The sequence below is a fragment of the Equus asinus genome, chromosome 22, assembly GCF_041296235.1.
Source record: "Equus asinus isolate D_3611 breed Donkey chromosome 22, EquAss-T2T_v2, whole genome shotgun sequence".
Taxonomy (NCBI): Eukaryota; Metazoa; Chordata; class Mammalia; order Perissodactyla; family Equidae; genus Equus; species Equus asinus.
In genome coordinates, this window is record NC_091811.1 from 12,931,361 (window position 1) to 12,945,903 (window position 14,543).

At 50.8% G+C, this 14,543-nt stretch overlaps 1 protein-coding gene across 2 annotated transcripts in view; it reads left to right on the forward strand.

Moving 5' to 3' along the window:
- CACNA2D4 (calcium voltage-gated channel auxiliary subunit alpha2delta 4) overlaps nt 1-14,543 on the forward strand; it is a 108,306-nt gene that overhangs the window by 20,470 nt on the left and 73,293 nt on the right. For both annotated transcript variants that reach the window (XM_014854156.3, XM_070494322.1), the window contains exons 9-18: nt 1,337-1,411; nt 2,270-2,359; nt 2,473-2,586; nt 3,057-3,135; nt 4,677-4,810; nt 6,603-6,680; nt 7,448-7,528; nt 8,096-8,170; nt 11,240-11,326; nt 11,871-11,942. In XM_014854156.3, coding sequence (XP_014709642.1) covers nt 1,337-1,411; nt 2,270-2,359; nt 2,473-2,586; nt 3,057-3,135; nt 4,677-4,810; nt 6,603-6,680; nt 7,448-7,528; nt 8,096-8,170; nt 11,240-11,326; nt 11,871-11,942 — 885 coding nt within the window. The remainder of the gene's footprint in view (nt 1-1,336; nt 1,412-2,269; nt 2,360-2,472; nt 2,587-3,056; nt 3,136-4,676; nt 4,811-6,602; nt 6,681-7,447; nt 7,529-8,095; nt 8,171-11,239; nt 11,327-11,870; nt 11,943-14,543) is intronic.

Sequence of the window (14,543 nt, forward strand, 5' to 3'; positions counted from 1 at the left end):
ACTGCCTCATCCCACCCAAATCCAGACCCATCAAGAGAAAGGGGGAGGTAGTGGCGAAGGCCTGGAAAGGGGCCAGCAGACCCTGGTCCTGCTTTTAGAGCAGCTCTTCCTGAGGCAGGCTGCACCTGCACCTGGAAAGGCAATAAGTGGAGGGATAACGCAGAAAGAAATGAGAGAGACAAGTTAGGAGAATGCTTTAAAATGGGATGAAAGAGCGAGCCGGTGCAGCCCTCCAAGGAGGCAGAGTTGACAGCCACCTTGGGCGCATCATTTTGAAGGCCACCTGATCGAAAACTCCAGCACCAACCAGCCTGTTTCACTCATCTTGAGTGCGATTTACTTGTCTAGTAAAGAAATACCAAGGCAAGATGGTCTAACTTCAAAACGGTCATCCTGGAGCTGTGAGAATAGCCCCTTTGTCCTTGAGCTGCCCCCTGAGGCCCACGTTGCTTACGCACCTGCATCACTCCTGGACTCCTCCCTCCCTACCTCAATCTCCTCGCCATCCCTGGGCCCAACCTGCAGCAGCAACAGGGCAGCCACAAGCACAGGTCCCGGCCTCCACAAGGGTGGGAGCGTGCTCCTGCTCCGCCCTCCCGCCAGCCCTCGCTCAGGCTCCACCCGGCTTCTCCAGCTGGTTGGGGGTAGCAATTAGGGGAAGCATTCACTCCCATTGTTTCTCCCACAACACCCCAACGTTCCCCCCAGAACACACATGCAGTTCTACCGTGACTCCCCCACCACCTCCCCTTCTCTCCCTCTCTTATTTAAGCAGAAGTAGATTAAGGACGCCTTCAAGATTCGAATTTTAACTGTGGGGAAGTGGAGTGATTAAGAAAAAGGGGGCAGTAATAATTTGTTTTTCTTCCCACTCCCATCCCCTGTTGATAGCTAAAGGACCTTCTTCATAAATTAAGAGCAAAGAGAAAAAAATGCACAAGTTTCTAATCTTCAGACCCATGCATTAGGGAGGGGTCTGCACATGGAAGGCTCTGGAATTCCCATTGAAGGCACTCTGGTCTTGGAGGCAGAGAGCAAAGGAATTCTCTTGGAAACTTCTGGTTCTCTGTGTGCTCCATGAGATGGACACCACTCAGCCAGCACCTTAGAAAATGCCTGAGACCAGGATTTGAGGGGAGGTTTTGAAGTTAAGGTCCTGCTGTTCTCTCTACTCCCTTCTCTCCACTCAGAAAATTTGCCCCAAGCATGGGGTAACCCAAATAATATTGGATATGTGCCTTGGTGACCCCAATCCTGACACCCTGAGAGTTGCCTGAGCTTCGTCCCTGGGCTTGACTTTCCACGCTGACCATCTGTTCTCCCCTCTCGGAACCAGTACAGTGACCACATCCACTACATTGAGCCTTGCTTTAGAGGGATCCTCGTCCAGGCAGATCGTGACAACCGCGAGGTGAGTGTCCATCGGGGCCTGTGATTCTGAGCCCCTGCCCTGGTTGGGATGGTGGGAAGCTGTCTGTGCAGACCCCTGATGGCCCCTTCTACTTATTGGCATGGCACTTGGAACAGGGGCAAAGCAGGTCTGCAGTTGCCCGAGCAAACAGCAAGCAAAGAGACCTTCCGTCTGAGGGGAAGCTTGCTTATTCAGAACTAGTTTTTCCCTCTGTGGATTATCCAGGCCTCAGTTTCCCCCTTTGCCTCCTCTGTGGGCCTTTCCACTATGTCAGTCTTCATGAGAAGCTTCCCGAAAGGGAGAGAAATTGAAACCCATTGGGTTGAGTCCTTTTCAAAGGCCAAGGAGGAGAGGATGTGGCTTCTTTTTTTAAAAAAAAGTTTGAGTTTGCGTGTCACAGATCCTTCCCTCTGTGACTGGGGAATTTGGGCTTGGCTTCCGCTTGAAGCCAAGCCCCTGGTGGGTCCCTAGAGCCCCTTGTGGCCCCTGCAGTTTCTGCTCTGAAATTCCCACCTTGGGGTAAAGGGCTGGGATGCTGAGGATGCTGGGACCCGGGCAGCTGGGTGTTGGCCTGGACGGTCCTCCCGCTCTGGTTGGGCTCACACTGGGTGTTTCCTGCCGGCAGTGGGGATGGATTTGCACTGAGCCACTCACTCTCTTGGTTTATCTTGAGGGCGTTTGAGAAATGTCTGTTGTAGGGGTCCAGCCGTGAAATTAGCTGGGTCATGGGAAGATGGAGCCTGCAATCATGTCCTTCTGGGAAAATAGCTGTAAACAGCCTCAGAAATCAAGACTAAAGATGAAGCTTTCCGGCCCACTTGACTGACTGACCTTCCTCTAATTTCTTACCCATGACAGCATTTCAAACAGCTGGTGGATGAGCTGATGGTCAAAGGTGTGGGGGTCGTGAACCAAGCCCTGACTGAAGCCTTCCAGATCCTGAATCAGGTACCCACACCTGACGAAGCCCAGGATGAGTGAAGCCGTTAGGAGACAAGGTGGAGGTCCCGGGAGGGGCAGTTCATGGCCGGTAGTCATGGCGCCCCCCCTTCCCCACACAGTTCCAAGAGGCCAGGCAAGGAAGCCTCTGCAACCAGGCCATCATGCTGATCTCCGACGGGGCCGTGGAGGACTACGAGCCTGTGTTTGAGAAGTATAACTGGCCCGACCGCAAGGTTACTTCTGCTGGGGGCGAGAGGGGAGGCGAAGGGTCCAAGGGGATGTTCTTGCACTGCCGTGGATGGGATGGCCCAGAAAAGCAGGCCTGCTCTGAGTTCAAGTGCTCTGCCTCATTAGCCCCATTAGTAAATTCCGAGAGCATGTCCCCAATTGGTGCCACATAAACATGGTGGCCCTGGGCACAGGGGCTCCTGTGAGAGGGCTCAGATGAGAGAATGGAAGGTGGCGGTGAGACGTGGAAACTGCGGACTATGACCTCCATCCTGTGCCTGCCCCAAGTCCCATGGCCCCCCCAAGTCCTGCTGCTGCCTGGCCCTCGGGGTCCTTTCTAGTCCAACAGGGTGAAAGTGGAGCATCCAAAGACAGCAGAGCGCTGGGCCTGACACCTAAGACTCAGAGACGACCTGTTGACCCACTCACGGCCGGGAACCACGGCTGCTGAGTCAATCTGCGTCCTGTGCATTAGGTCCGAGTTTTCACTTACCTCATCGGGAGAGAAGTGACTTTCGCTGACCGCATGAGGTGGATCGCGTGCAATAACAAAGGTAGGTGTCTAGAGCAGAGCGCCTGAGCACGGTGGGACGCGTTACCCACCTGGCCCAAGCTGCAGACTGGTAGCTTCTGCCTGGGGCCTTGCAGAGGAGCAGCGCTGTGTCGAGGATGACAGTATCTGGCCCCGCTTCTTACTTGGAAAAAGCGAGATACGATGTAGAGTGCTCCACAGAGCCCGAGGCAGCGCTCGATTACTCCTGCGGGGGCTCCAAGTCATAAAGTCACCTGAAATGAAACTTAGAGGGCGTCTGTGCAGTGTTTGCAGAAGAGAGAGCCGGCTCCCCAAATCAACCTTTTACAAACCGCAATCTAGAAAACAGAGTGAGGCAGGGGTGGGACCCACATTTTAAATGAAAGTTCTCTCATGCCCATTGACTCTGGTTCTGCTCCCAGACGAAAAGCAGAGGGTCATCATTTTCTTTAGGACATCGATCTGTGTGCTAACAGTTGTCTCTGTCTCTGGCCAGAAGCCAAGCCCTGGGCCTCATGGTGCCGTCTCAGGCCCTCTTGATCCAACCAAAATTAATTAAGCCGAAATCTACCGTGTGCCTGACAACATGTCCAGGCGCTGGGGAGTCAGCTGTGGTGGAGACAGACTCAGTCTTGCTCTTGCTACTGTCCGCAGGGGGAAAAACAGGGGAGCCATCAATGACCATATCATCCGAGGTGCACTGGGGGCTCTGACTGCACAGAGAGCTGGGACAGCACTGGGAGAGGCTCTTCCCCACTTAGGGGTGGCAGGGAAGGCTTCCTGAAGGAGGGGGTGTGCAAGCTGAGACATAAAGGACTGGTAGGAGTCAGCCAGACATAGAGCACAGGGAAGGGAGTTGCAGACAGAAGGAATAGCATGGTCAAAGGGTCTGAGATAAGAAGCATGCTGAGAACTGACAGCTGTTCCATTTTACTGGAGTGTGGAGTGAATGTTTTGTGGGAGGTGATGAGCAACGAGACAGAGAGGTAAACGTGCTACATCATCCATTGCCTTGTAAACCATCCACTCTTTTAAATCTCGCCATGGCTACAGTGAAGAGGCTGTGGCACCCTCCCCGTAACTGAGGAAGGACAGTGGTCAGAGGAAGGAGGTGGGGGGTTGCGAACTGCTGTCTTAGACGGGGCTCACTGAAACGGACCCTGAGACAGAGCTGCCTGCGGGCGGGAGAGCTCCTGGAAGACAGCCCTGTAAGGAAGTGAGGAGGGCAGTCTTGCAAGAGGGGGAAGCTGACCCACAAGGCCCTTGCAATTGAGGCCTTGCTGCTCCCATGGCAGCTCTGGAGCGGGGAGGGCCCCTCAGAGTTCTCCCAAGTTGAGACAGGGTCTGGGCCTTTGTAGCCAACATCAGCGCCACTGGCCTCCAGCTGTCCCCTGGGAAACAGATAGCCCTGTAGGAAGCAGCTCCTGGTGGCCCAGAGCAGTTCTCAGTGAGGGGCCCCGATGTGAGCCATGAGCAGCTGGGGGAGAGGGTGTGGGTCCTGCAAAGGGGTTCCAAGAGGAACACCGAGCGTCCCACAACCATGTGGCCCTTCCCCACCGCCAGGCTACTACACACAGGTCTCCACGCTGGCAGACGCCCAGGAGAACGTGATGGAGTACCTGCACGTCCTCAGCCGCCCCATGGTCATCAACCACGACCATGACATCACCTGGACGGAAGCCTACATGGACAGCAAGGTGGGGCCCTGACCCCCTCCAGAGCTGGGGACCCCAGGGAGTCAGAGGTGACTTCCTGGGCCAAGAGAGGGGTGAGCAGAGCACCTCCTCAGGAAAGGTTGTGAAGCAGATGGGCACCCTCGGCCCACTAGCAGGTCCACTGCCTCTACGCTGCCCCAAAGGCCCAGAAACCCCGTGAGCAGACCTGCGGGGCCGCCCTCTGTGGAGCTCCTCTGCTCCAGACTTGTCCTGCCTCCTTCCTGTTGTCTTCACCTCCCTCATAGTCCTGCTTCCTCACCTTTACGGGAAGAAAGGAGTCTGACTAGTAGTTCGAGACACTATAGCTTCATCAAGTGTCCCCTTCCTGGGCCCCTGCACTGTCAGAGAGACTGCCTGTAGGCGGCAATGACTTACACAAAGGGAAGACATCAAAGGTAGAATGTTGAGATGAGACGAGATGTTTTTGGGCAAGAGGGACCTGCCTGGCACTTCTCGAATCACATTGCATACACAGCCACCTGCTTCAATGATGATGTGTCAGACGGGGATTAAGAGAGACCTGAAAATAGTGACTTAAGTAAGAGAGAAGTGTATTTCTCTCTCAGGTAAAAGAAGTCTAGAAGTGGCTGGCCCAGAGCTGATGAGGAGCTCCCTGGTCATCAGGAACTCAGACCGTTTCCTGCTGTCCCTTTGGCCAGCACTCTCCTGGTCCAAGTGGCTAGTGGAACTCTAGTCAACTGAAACTACTCACTTTCAGAAAACCTTACTTCTGAACTCTAAATTGAAAGGTCAGATGAGGAAGGGGAAAGAGACTTGATGGTTAATGTCTAATGCATAGAAACAATATTGTCCTATAATTATGTTATATGATAAATATCACTACAAAGGCAATTATATTACAGTATATTAATGTAGAAAAGCAACATGTCGTACACCTTAAATTTATACAATGTTAAACGTCAAATGCACTCAATTTAAACAAATGTTCTCCGCTCTCTGTAAAGCCTGCTGTGGGCTTCCGTGGCTCAGCGGCCACCTTTAGTGGGTCCTGGTGAAGTCTGGCCTTCTCACACACACCTGCACACACCGCTCGTCAGGGCCTCCCTTCTGATAAAGCGGGGTGCGCGTGGGAAGCCCCCTACAAGGGCGCTGAAGGAGCTGGCACAGTGAGATGCAGCAGTCCTGGAGGAGGGCCATCTCGGAGGCCAGGAGTGATCCAGCTCTGGCGTTCTGAGTGGTGGGTCTGTGCCCTGTGTGTGTTAGGGGTGACCCCCAGGCCAGCGACAAGTGCACCAAGGCCTGCCCTTGCACTATGATTCCTCACGCATGTGGTGTGTTTGCGGGTGGCTCTGTGTCAATGTCCCTCTCCCTCTTAAGTGGCCTGGGCTGCATTTTGTGCCAACCATGGGTCCTTAGCAGAGATTCCTGGAAAAACTCTTGCTGTGCTAAACCTCTTTGTTTCTGGGCATGCAGGGATGGGCCTGTTCCATGAGTTCGCGCTCATCCTTGGTGTGGCCAAGACCAGAGGGCTCAGTGAGCATGCTTGGGAGCTGGGCGCCGGGCTCTGGGGTGCCGAGACTCTCCCCAGCTTGGGACTTTCCTTGCTAAGTGACATCAGCCTGTCCCCCTCTCCAGCCCACCTCTCTCCTCCAGCATTTCTGCCAGCAATCCTTTTGCAGAGAAGGGAAACCTTGTTTGGGGTTTCTTCCTCCCATTGGGTGATGACACTGAGTAGTAGTTGGCATCAGCGACTGTGGGTCCTCTGCACTGTGGACTCTGAGCCCTCCGTCCTTTGCTCTTTCTTTCCTGACAGCTCCTCACCTCGCAGGCACAGAACGTGATGCTCCTCACCACCGTGGCCATGCCAGTCTTCAGCAAGAAGAACGAAACGGTGAGAGGCCACTCCCTGAGAAGCTGCAGCAGGGATCAGATCTTGGGGCCACCGGCCGGCATCTTTAGACCAATGCTTCTTGACTTGGCTGGGCATCAGATCCACCTTGGGAAGGCTGTAAATGCAGATTCCAGGCGCTATGCCTGAGGAGCCACATCAGAACCTCTTGGTCGGGAGGGGTTGGGGTGAGGGGTGGGGTGGGGGTCGGGACTTCCCAAAGCTCCCCCAGTGATTCTGCTCACCAGCCTGGGGGCGTCCCGCTGCTCTGCGCTTGGGGCCACTGCTTCAGGGATACAGGGCTCAAGGGGCTGCCTCCCAGCCTTCCTGCAACACCACACTTCACCCACCAGGGCGGGCAGTCTCTAACTTGTTCGTAAAGTCCTCTGGCGAGCTTTGCATCCTCATCTGGTCAGGAAAGGTTTCCCGACAGCCCTGTGTGTTTCAGGGCGCCCGCAGAGAAGAGTCCCTGGGATTCTGATACATCAGCCTCTGCTATGAAAATTAATATTTCATTCAACTTTGTATTTCATTTAAATATTACAACTTAAATATTAATACTGGACATTAATCTTCCCAGTAGCTGCGATTACTCCCAGGGCATCTTCTGGGAGGTTCTAGATTTTTTCCCAGGGAGCTCAGCCTAAAATCTAACTGCAGAGGAAGGACCACATGAGGCCCCTCCTGGGCTCTAAGAAGGCAGAGGGTCCAGTCGGGCCCTGTGCACGGGGAAGCCAGGTCTCCCCCGACCCTGGTGTTTCTCCTTCCAGCGATCCCATGGCATTCTCCTGGGTGTGGTGGGCTCTGATGTGGCCCTGAGAGAGCTGATGAAGCTGGCGCCACGGTACAAGGTGAGCCTGGGTCAGGAGCCTGAGCAGGGTTCACAGGCAGCCAAGGAGCCACCCCACCAGGCTCAGGAGCCCCTCTGCAGGCAGTGCAGCTAAGCCCCGTGCAGGCCAGGGCCCCACCATCCCACCCCTGGAGAAGTGCAGGCACTGAGCATGGGAACAGGGCTTGGACTCCTGGGACCCTTTGTCACCACCAGCACTGCCTTGCTTTGTGACCTTTAGCAAGTTCTTTCCCTTCCTGGTGCCTCAGTTTCTCAATGTGCTCTGCCATGCCGTGCAGTCCTGTTTTGGGAGTAAGTGAGATGATCCCATCAAAGCACCTGGAGTGTGTGGTGGGAAAGAGGCCAGGTGGTGATTGGTATTGTTACGGTTGCCGTAAAGGCAGAATTTGGAAAGGAATTCCAAATTAGTAGCTGGAAGCACGGCACTTGCTCAGTTATATTGCTATGTGAAAAACTCACTGCTGTGAGCTGCCATCTTTAACCATCCTGTGGTCCCCAACCCCTTCCCAAGTCCAGTTCTCCAATATACGCAACAAGTCTAATGCCCCCCAACCCCTGTCTTTGGCAGCTCGGAGTGCATGGATATGCCTTTTTGAACACTAACAATGGCTACATCCTCTCACATCCTGACCTCCGACCCCTGGTAGGTAAAGATCTTATTTGCCTTGGAATCCTAAGTATACGGGATTTGGGGATAATTCATAAAACAGTTAAATTTGGCTCCATTTAAGAACCCAATGGGTAATATGAGAAAAAAATTAAGGCGTAGTCCCTGATTTGAAATTGCTTATAATCTAGCGGGAGAGACAAGGCAAAAATACACGGACAAATTGATGAACCGTCTGGAGAGGATGTAGTGAAGTAAGCAGTTTTCTCTGTAGGACATAGCCGTACACTCCTGTCACTGCCTCAATTGCTCTACACTCCCTCTTGGAGTCTGACAGTGGTATCAACTCCAGGGGCCCACCCCAGGGGGTGTGAACACTGTCGAGTTAATAAAAATGTCAGGGGAGGAATCTCATGGCGGGAGGCAGCAGAGCTGAGGCTCCTCACAGTTTGTCTTAGGATGTGTTCCCAAGCGCTCATCCCTCCTTCCTAGCTCCCTCCGTCCTGATACAGGGGCTGAGGACATTTCCAAATGCATTTAACTATACAACCAATGGCCAAGAGACAGTTGCATCATTTTTATCTAAAAATTCTGCCTCCAGGGCTAAGGGCTCCCTGCTGCCTCTGGTCATGGCATTGGCCACTGTTCATGGCGATAATGGCCACACCTCTCAGTGTGATTGTTGGGGGCAGTGGAGAAAGGGAAGTTAAAGTCCTAGAGGAATTTAGCCCTTTTCCCTCTACCAGACTCACGCTGAATTGAAGATGGCACCTGAGGACAGTGGCTAGCAGAGCACCTTTCCGAGAACCTATTCAGGGGCTCGTCTGCCCCAGATGCCACTTGGAGAGATCAGTCTAAGCCACATTCCACTCTGTTTAGTTCAGATAGATACTGAGTGTCCACAAGGCAACTGATTGAGCTATTTAGGGCAAAATATAGGGGTTCTGAGTAGAGAGAGATCAGAGAACACTGGAAACCACTCTGTCTTCCCAATTCAGACTCTGCTGGGCAAGTATCTGCTCCTATAATGGGTCATTGACCTATACCAGTGGGTTCTGTTGGGGGCAGCCCCAGTGCCAACAAAATTACTCACTAGAGAAATAATAAATATGTGATCCTGGCGCTGACTTGTACAAATACGGGGCACTGATCAGAAACCTATCTGTCTCCATCTATGTAATCTGGAAGAATACAAGGCTTCAACCAATCAATTCATATTGTGGACCTACCATGTACCTACCCTTATAATGCTCTGAAGAATACTATAAACAGAAGTTATAGTTTAATTAAGGAAATAGATGACACACAAAGAGACCTACACAAATGAAACAATTAGAGAATAATACCATGCAGAACATTATTACATAACGAAAGATACAGTAAACCCAACATAACGAGATTCCTAAGGAAAGCACTATTAATTTATGATAGACATTACGGAAAACACTAGTAGAGTTAAAAAAACGAAAAATAATAGAGGATATGCCTAGTAATAAATTGAAAGAGGGTCAAGAGGCATAGTTTTGGCCTGAAATCTTTCTATGTCAGTGCTCAAGTAGGATAATTAACAAGTAGAATTTTGGTTTTAATTAGAGGAGCTAAAGATGATCTTTCAGGTATCATCAGGAATTAGGAAATGGTAATGAATGAAGAATGTCACACGTCACTCAAAAGAAACACATCTAGTGTAAGAGACAGCAGGTCAGTGCTGTTTGTCACGAGTATGGACATCAATAAGGCCAAGGATGGGAACGTCATCCAAGCGTGAGTGAGGAGAAAAAGAGAAGGATGAGAGGGGGACACTGTTGTGGCAGTTATACTACACATCTCGTGGCCAGGCAAGAATAAGGATACTTTCTTGGGGGGAAAAAACCTGGCAGAAGCAAGATACACAGTGATAGAGGACTTCAGCCATTCGAGCATCTGCAGGGGCCCCATTCTGCTAAAAAGTAGACCCTCTGATTAAGTTCTTAACTTACCTGATGATAAAACTATCCTCTTTCCTCTTTTCATAAGATTGCTAAACTTAACCTGGGAATGCCTAATAGTGGCTAACTTGATGATATCTGTCTTAGCATCAGAGAAAGAGACAGAAACAGAGAGAGAATGAGAAGTCAGGACCAGAAAATAATAATAACATTCAAAGAGTGTTGACTAATGGCTCTGTGTCAAGCTGGAGGGAGGTCTTTATTAGGCACTGCAGAATCTGGCTGTCCTTGGCTCTACCTCATTCAGAAAGTCTATCAACAAGATGAAAACACAGAAGGCAGATGCCACAAAGTCTGGAAGGTATGGCTAGTACAAGTGAGAAAATTAGTATTCAGAAGGTATTCTTCTAAAACAATGGGCTGAAACATATTAGGGATGCATGGAAAGCTCTGCAAAATACTTGATGCTCAAGTATAAGATTATGAAGACGTAATTTAACAGTGCATCACATGAGGAAGGCCAAGGGGATTCCATTGACTGAAAACTCCATTTGAGCTGCCGGGGCAGAGTAGCCGTCCAGGAAGTCCAGCAGAATCAGAGGCAGCAGTCAGAGCTCTATGATATTTTGGTCCATACAAGTCAAACCCTGCACCACACTAGTCAGACCCCATCTGAAACGTTGACTTTGTCCTGGGCACTCTGTTTTGGGAGTGACATTGACAAAGGAAAGCATTTTCCAAGGGAGCCGAGGCATCTGCAAACTGGAAATGTCTAGCTTGAAGAAGCAAAGTCTTAGGAGTGACAAGCACCTTTGAAAATCTCAAGGGTTGTCAGGTGGAGGACGTTCTGTGTAGCTCCAGAAAGAACCAAGACCAACGGGTAAAGTCACAGGGAGACAGACTTCAGCTCGGTGTGAGGAGGCGCTTCCTGGAGGGGAGAGCTGTCCGCAGCTGTGACAAGCTGACTGCAAAGTAGAGGCTCCCCATCGCGAGGACGACACTCAGACCCACAGAGCACCTGTCACAAGCTCTGGCAAGGGAAGCTCTGCCTCGGGCAGAAGCGTGGCCAGATAACCTTGATTTTAAGGGTACACCTGAGAGGCTTTAGAGACAAGAGGAAACTTGAGCAGGCCCTTATGCTGACCTCGTGTTTCTCTTCCTGACCTGCCCGTTCCAGTACAGAGAGGGAAAGAAACTGAAGCCCAAGCCTAACTACAACAGCGTGGATCTCTCTGAAGTGGAGTGGGAGGACCGAGCGGAAACCGTGAGTCGGGGAGAGGAGCTGCTTTGGCTCGACAGCCAATGCACGGGTCAGCTGCGTGGCTGTAAGCTCTTAAATCACTCTATTCCTCTCAGACAGAGCCTTTCCAAGCCCAAGCCAGAAGCAACTTCTATAATGGGCAATTCTTTCAACAACTTTAAAAATACAACCCTGTCTTCCTGAATCATAAGGATTACTGAGGCTAAATGAGGTCATGTCTATAAGCTACAGAGTTTGAGTTCTAGTGATGTTTTAGTCTGGCTTTTGGTGTTAGTAGCTCATCCTAGAGGAAATTGTGTCTCAGTAATATGACACTATGTGCCCTCATGCATCAGTCCATGTTGGAGGATTATCTTGTGAATGTTTAGAGTTACAAGCTAAAGGGAACCCAGATTAGGTCTATGGGTCCTCCCAGTATTCTGCTCAGAGAAAAAAGGGGAAAACCAAAAGCATCCCTCGGCATCACCTCCAATCTGGTCAGTAAAGCCCAGTGCCCTCCACCCCAGTGCGAGCCAAGGAACTAACGCTGTTATCTTTCCTCTTGAAGCTGAGAGCAGCCATGATCAATGGGGAAACTGGCTCTTTCTCTTTGGACGTGAAGGTTCCGCTGGACAAAGGGGTAAGGTGCTGGAGAGAGTCAGGGTCTGGTCCCAGGAGGCAGCATCACAGTTAGTTGAGCTTTGGGGTGGTGACAAGGGACTTGGACTTACCTGATTAGAGCTTAAGACTTGAATGCTTGCTGCAGCGCAGAGAGCTGGATTGGAGGGCACATCCCAGTGCGCATCAGCCCCAGGGAGGCATCTGGCCGACGAGCCACCACACACGTCAGTGCTTGCTCTTCGGAAGCTACTGAGCGGGGCAGCGGGTTAGCCCAAGTCACTTACAGCTCTTCTTTCTTCCTTAGGCTACCTGCTATCTGGCCCTTTTGTTGTTTATGATGGAAAGGGGAAAAGCAACAGTTGATTTTGCAAATTATTAGCAGCTCTTGTAAAACATGATATATCGGGAAAAGTGGAAAATAATTGCTATTCCCTGTAGCTGATTTTCATCTACTGTAACCACAGACAATCAAGAATCGATGCCCTCACTGATACAACTCGTCTTCACAGACAAGCACATAATGATGATATAAAAAATCATTTCATCTTCTCATTTAAAAGGTTCCAATGCATTCATACGGAATTTGCAATGTCCCTTGACATATTTACAAATGTCACCTCCTCCCTAAAAGCCACCCCCACCTCCTCCTCCTGTTGCCCATCTGCCTCAGCTAAAAGAACACGGGCATCTGTCTGCAACAATTAGACCCAAGTTCTTCCACAAACACAGACCTCCGTGGAAGCCAAACAAGAAAGCACAAGGAAGGAAAAGCAATTCATTGCATTCCTTTTAGACGCATGCGCTGATTCTCACTGGGACCAGTGTCTGCCTGCCCTTTACAAGCTCTGGGCTGAGAAGGGCCTCCTTTAGGCAGACTAGGCAATAGCAGTGATGCAAGGCCAGCAGCTCCTTCTCCTGATCCAAAAAAGGGGAGGTTTCTTCCACACACCTCTGCCTTTACCCTAACCAGACTCCTACTCACATGCACAAAGGAGCCTTCAGCTAGCCCGGCCCTGCCAGAGCATTTAAGGTAGGACTTGTTTTCACGCTATAATGAAAAATTTAACCTGCACTTGGCACACAGCATCTTCAGGACGTTTGGGCGTGGCTGTACTTTATCAGATTCAGACAGCGGATGCAGCCGGTGTGGTTTGTCTCCCCATCTTTCCTCTCAGTGCCCAGAGTTCTCCTGCTGCCTTCACGTGTCCCAAAGCTACCAAGGGAGAACCCTCACCAGATCCAAGCAGTCCAAACTTCTCCCAAAACCTCTGCCCATTCCTTCGAAATTTGTCATCGCTGCTAATAAGCCACCCAGGTTAAATTTACCATTTAGCAAAGGCTTCCTGGCACGTGGGTGCTTTAACAGAAAGAAGTAGGGTGACAGTGGTCATGATTGTGACCGTGATGGATATGTCATAACACATAGGTGTTCACGCCTTACTCCTGCTACTAGTAATAATAGTAATTGCAATAATAATGGCAGCTAACATTTATGAGAAACTAGACTAAGCTCTTTATAAGTATCCACTCAGTTGACACTCACAACCCTATGATGCAGGTACTAGCCTACCCCCATTTACAGATGAGGAAATTCAGAGGCAAAACTTGCCCAAGGTTGCCTAGATGATGAATTGCAAAGCCCACAAGTGTCTGATTCTACACCACACACTTTTAGCCATTATTGTCTAAGGCCTTTCTGTAGGACTGGCCCTGAGTTCTTAACTCACTCACCAGCCTTAGAGATTCCCAGGAGTGTCTTCAGAACAGCATATCTATTCCATCTTTGAAAGTCCTTGCCTTCTCCTCTCCATCTTCCCCACTGTATCATACTCGGCCCTCTTTAATTGGTCATCTCTTTACTCTCACGCCCGGAAGCTACCGTGCCTGGACCGTGTGTAGGACGCTGTGGTGGGATAAAAGCCATACGGAGGGGTCCAGCCTCTCAGGGCTCTGATCCACTGTGATGCTTCTCCCCCGATGTTGCTACATTTTGTTCACTACCACCCGCTCTGTCTCCCCTACGCGTCCTCCTTTTTCAACAGTCACATTCGGTCCCGTGGTTTTCTTGCCTGCCAGGCTATCCCAGTGGTGCCCTTCACCTGACAAGCTTGTTCCTCAGTAGAAACACTCTTCAGGTCTAGGCCAAGGGAGGCTTTCTTAAAGCATTGTGGGAATATCTGTTAGCATTCCAGCCATCCTCCTGGCAGCTGATAACCTGTTTTGTTGTTTTCTCCAGAGGATTTTACAGGCATCCTTATTTTCCACAGATCAATCCAGACCTTTCTCCATCTCCACTAAAGTCCAGACAGGCAACAATGGTGGCATTACCAAGGACAGTAGGAGCAACCCCAGCATAATTTAGAGCAGGACTCACAAACTCAAAAACCTTTAGGGCCAGATAGGCCATGTTCAGAAATGTGAGTGAGGGGAGCAGACAAGCCTTGGTACTGGGGTGCTGGGAGCTGTGGAGGACTGGAGAGCGCACGGGCTGTCTAAAGGAGCCCGTTAGGAATCCTTATGTTTAAATGTGTGCAACTAATTCCAAAGGCAGTAACAACACACTCTGGGCTGACAGGTAGGATATCAAACTTGTAAGCAGTCCAGCTTTGGCCTGCACGCC